Below are 2,716 nucleotides of genomic sequence, written 5' to 3'. Positions count from 1 at the left end.
CTGCGATCAGAGTTGGGTCTGCAGGAGGGCTGAGGGCTACATGGGGGTGGGTCTGGGGGCGGAAGGGGCTCCTGCTCCAGGTGGGGCCTGGGTGGGCTGAGGGGGTCTCATTGGGGGCTGAGCTAGTGGGAAGATGGGAAAGTCTGCCTTTGGCCAGGCAGCACCGCCTGAGAAGCCAGCTCAGCTTCTGAGGTCTCAGGGGTCCTGCTTGGAAGGCGGTTAGAGGCCTGTGCAGCCCCGAGCCCTGAGCCAGGCTGGGATGAACAGGGCTTGGTTTACACGGGTCCCCGACCCCCACTCACTTGGCGTGCTTGATGGCCCCGTCCAGGGTGCTGAAAAGCGCGCCGCACTCCTCCACCACGCAGTGGAAGTGGGCCTTGTGGAGGAAGTCACACTGGGCGTTGCAGAAGTCCTTGGTGCCAAACCTGGCAGAGGAGCCAGCCGCTTAGAGGAGACCCCGGGGCTCTGGGCAGGCCAGGGTGGGTGGTGGGGCTGGCCCCTGGCCCCTGGCCCCCGGGACCGGTGGGCTTGGCCCTCCCCTCTCCCTTGCTCACCCAGAGCCCCTCACCTGCGAAGGTACACCTTCCAGGGCTCTGACAGCTTCTCCTGAACCATCACCTTCACAGCCTTGCCCAGGAATGGGGGGGACTCCCCAGCGGGGCCTCCCTCTGTGTCCGTCTTGACGTTCAACAGGCTGCCGAGGTTGGGGCTGCCCTGAGACATCTGCCAGGAGGACAGGCCCAAGCTTCAGGCTGGGGACCTCAGGACACTTGGCCCGACTGCCCTGGGACCAGCAGCAGCTCTAGGCTGCTTGGATCTCTCCAAACTGACCAGAGCATCACGGTGCTGGCAGCTGGGAGGAGAGGAGGCCCGACCCCAAGCAGCTTTGGCTGCACAGGAGCCCACAATGAATGGATGCCGCCGCAGGCAGCCTGCTGTGCCTCCTCAGCCCCACAGAGCTGCCAGGGCTCCGCCACACAAACCCCGAGCTGCTAGGAGCCATCACTCAATCTGTGACCGAGACTCAGGGCACACACTCCAGCCCAGCTTTCCCCAGACTTCGCGGCTCCCTGGTTATTTTCCTGCCAGGTTTTCAAAAGAAGTGCAGGAGGAGGAGGGATGCGGGGGAACCCCCACGAATTCCTTGAGAACAAGAGAAGGCACACAAAGGAGGAGCCGAGAAGGAGGGAGGGAGGCTCACGGGGTGAGAGCAAGACAGGCAGACTGCCGCTGGGAGCGGAGGGGGGCAGGGAGCCCGTGGAAAAGCTCGACCCACACAGGCGGGGTGCAGGGCTCCGACAGGAAGGAACAAGGGGGTGCAGGGAGCAGTGACCCCAGGATGGAAAAAGGGGGCAAGAGAGCAACCAGGGGAGGGGGAAAGGTGGAAGGCATGGGCGCCCTGGAGCCAAGGCCAACAGGAGCCCAAGGGCCCAGTGGGACTCCCACCCAGTGAGGTCCGGCCCAGACCTAGCTCCCTCCTCGGCAGTCACTTGTGTACAGTAACCAAATTAATCTTGCCGTAGTCAAATTTATCATGTGAAGGGGGGAAAATATATTTGAGATGATGTATAATTTACAAAGACCCTGCATTATTTAAAATAAATATTCTGGAGCGACCTCTGCAGAAGGCGTCCAAGACCATTATTCAACCCGAAAAGTGGAAATTGATGCTTTGCTCCCACTTTAATCCCCCCCCACCTTTTTAAACAAACAAAAAATATATAAAATAAATAAAATTAATAACTAAGAGCAAAAGAAGTTAGAGGGCTCTGGAAAAGCTTTAGGAACCCTCCATCTGAAGGGAAAAAAAAAGGGTGTCAGAGGCTGGAATATATTTCTTCAGCCAGTTCATTAAATTAATTTGTAAGCAGTGGCTCTGAAATTATATCCGATGAAAAATGGCCTCAAAATTTAAATGGTACAAACTCATCTTATTAGAGGCAAAACATTAAAAAACAAACACATCCCCCCCACCCCCCAGCATAGCTTTAATTTCTCTGGGTGGGGGAATGGGAGGCGTGTGATGGATGGTTCTTACCTTATTCATAAGCGAGGATAAAAGAGATGAATTTGCCGGGACTGCGTGGCCATTTGATTCATTACTGGAACACACAAACCAAGGGGCTTTAGCTCAGACGTTCGTGGGACCGAGCCCGGAGAGTCACCCCTCCCAGTCGGCCCATGGGGCACTGGCCCCGCCCAGCTACATTTCCCGGGGCAGGTGGGTGACCCCTGGTCAGGAGAGATGGGCCCCTGGCCCCAAGGGGTCTGGCTCTGAGGGTGCTGTCCCCAGAGCCTCCTGCAGGGGGCAGAGCTGGGAGGCCTGGGCCTCCCCTCACCTGGGCTCCTTCAGAGTCAGGTCTAAACTGCGGTCCTGGGAGGCCTCGTGGGGACCTGGGGCGCCAGCACTCTCACCGGGCTCCTGCTTCACCGGGGCTGGGGGGAACCTGGCAGGGGTGGCCTGCTGCCCGTTTCCTACAGGGGAGGGGAGGGAAGACGGTGTTAGAGGGACCGAGGGCTTCATAGGGGCACCAACCGGAACCCCCCAAGGGGAAGACGGCGGGCCGGGTGGGCTGAGGCCCTCGGGGAGCCTTGACTGCTGGTCAGTGGTTCTCCCCACTGACAAGATCGCTTGTGACGCTTCCCCCTGTGTGGCAATTCTTCAAGTGATAATTATTGCAAAATTATGTCAAAGTTGTCCTGGCTCAGGGCCTCC

The 2,716-nt window shown here is 58.6% G+C and overlaps 1 protein-coding gene across 1 annotated transcript in view; it reads right to left on the bottom strand.

The window, feature by feature from the left end:
- The window catches only part of CASZ1 (castor zinc finger 1), a 145,571-nt gene that overhangs the window by 261 nt on the left and 142,594 nt on the right, over positions 1-2,716 (bottom strand). Inside the window, exons 14-17 of the mRNA XM_010850186.1 lie at positions 2,340-2,475; positions 2,039-2,102; positions 569-723; positions 303-425 (exon numbers count right to left, since the gene is read on the bottom strand). Coding sequence (XP_010848488.1) covers positions 303-425; positions 569-723; positions 2,039-2,102; positions 2,340-2,475 — 478 coding nt within the window. The remainder of the gene's footprint in view (positions 1-302; positions 426-568; positions 724-2,038; positions 2,103-2,339; positions 2,476-2,716) is intronic.

Source organism: Bison bison, unplaced genomic scaffold, assembly GCF_000754665.1.
Source record: "Bison bison bison isolate TAMUID 2011002044 unplaced genomic scaffold, Bison_UMD1.0 scf7180017864289, whole genome shotgun sequence".
NCBI lineage: Eukaryota > Metazoa > Chordata > Mammalia > Artiodactyla > Bovidae > Bison > Bison bison.
The sequence above is the reverse complement of the archived record's forward strand: the minus strand, read 5'-3'. Positions and strand labels throughout refer to the sequence as shown.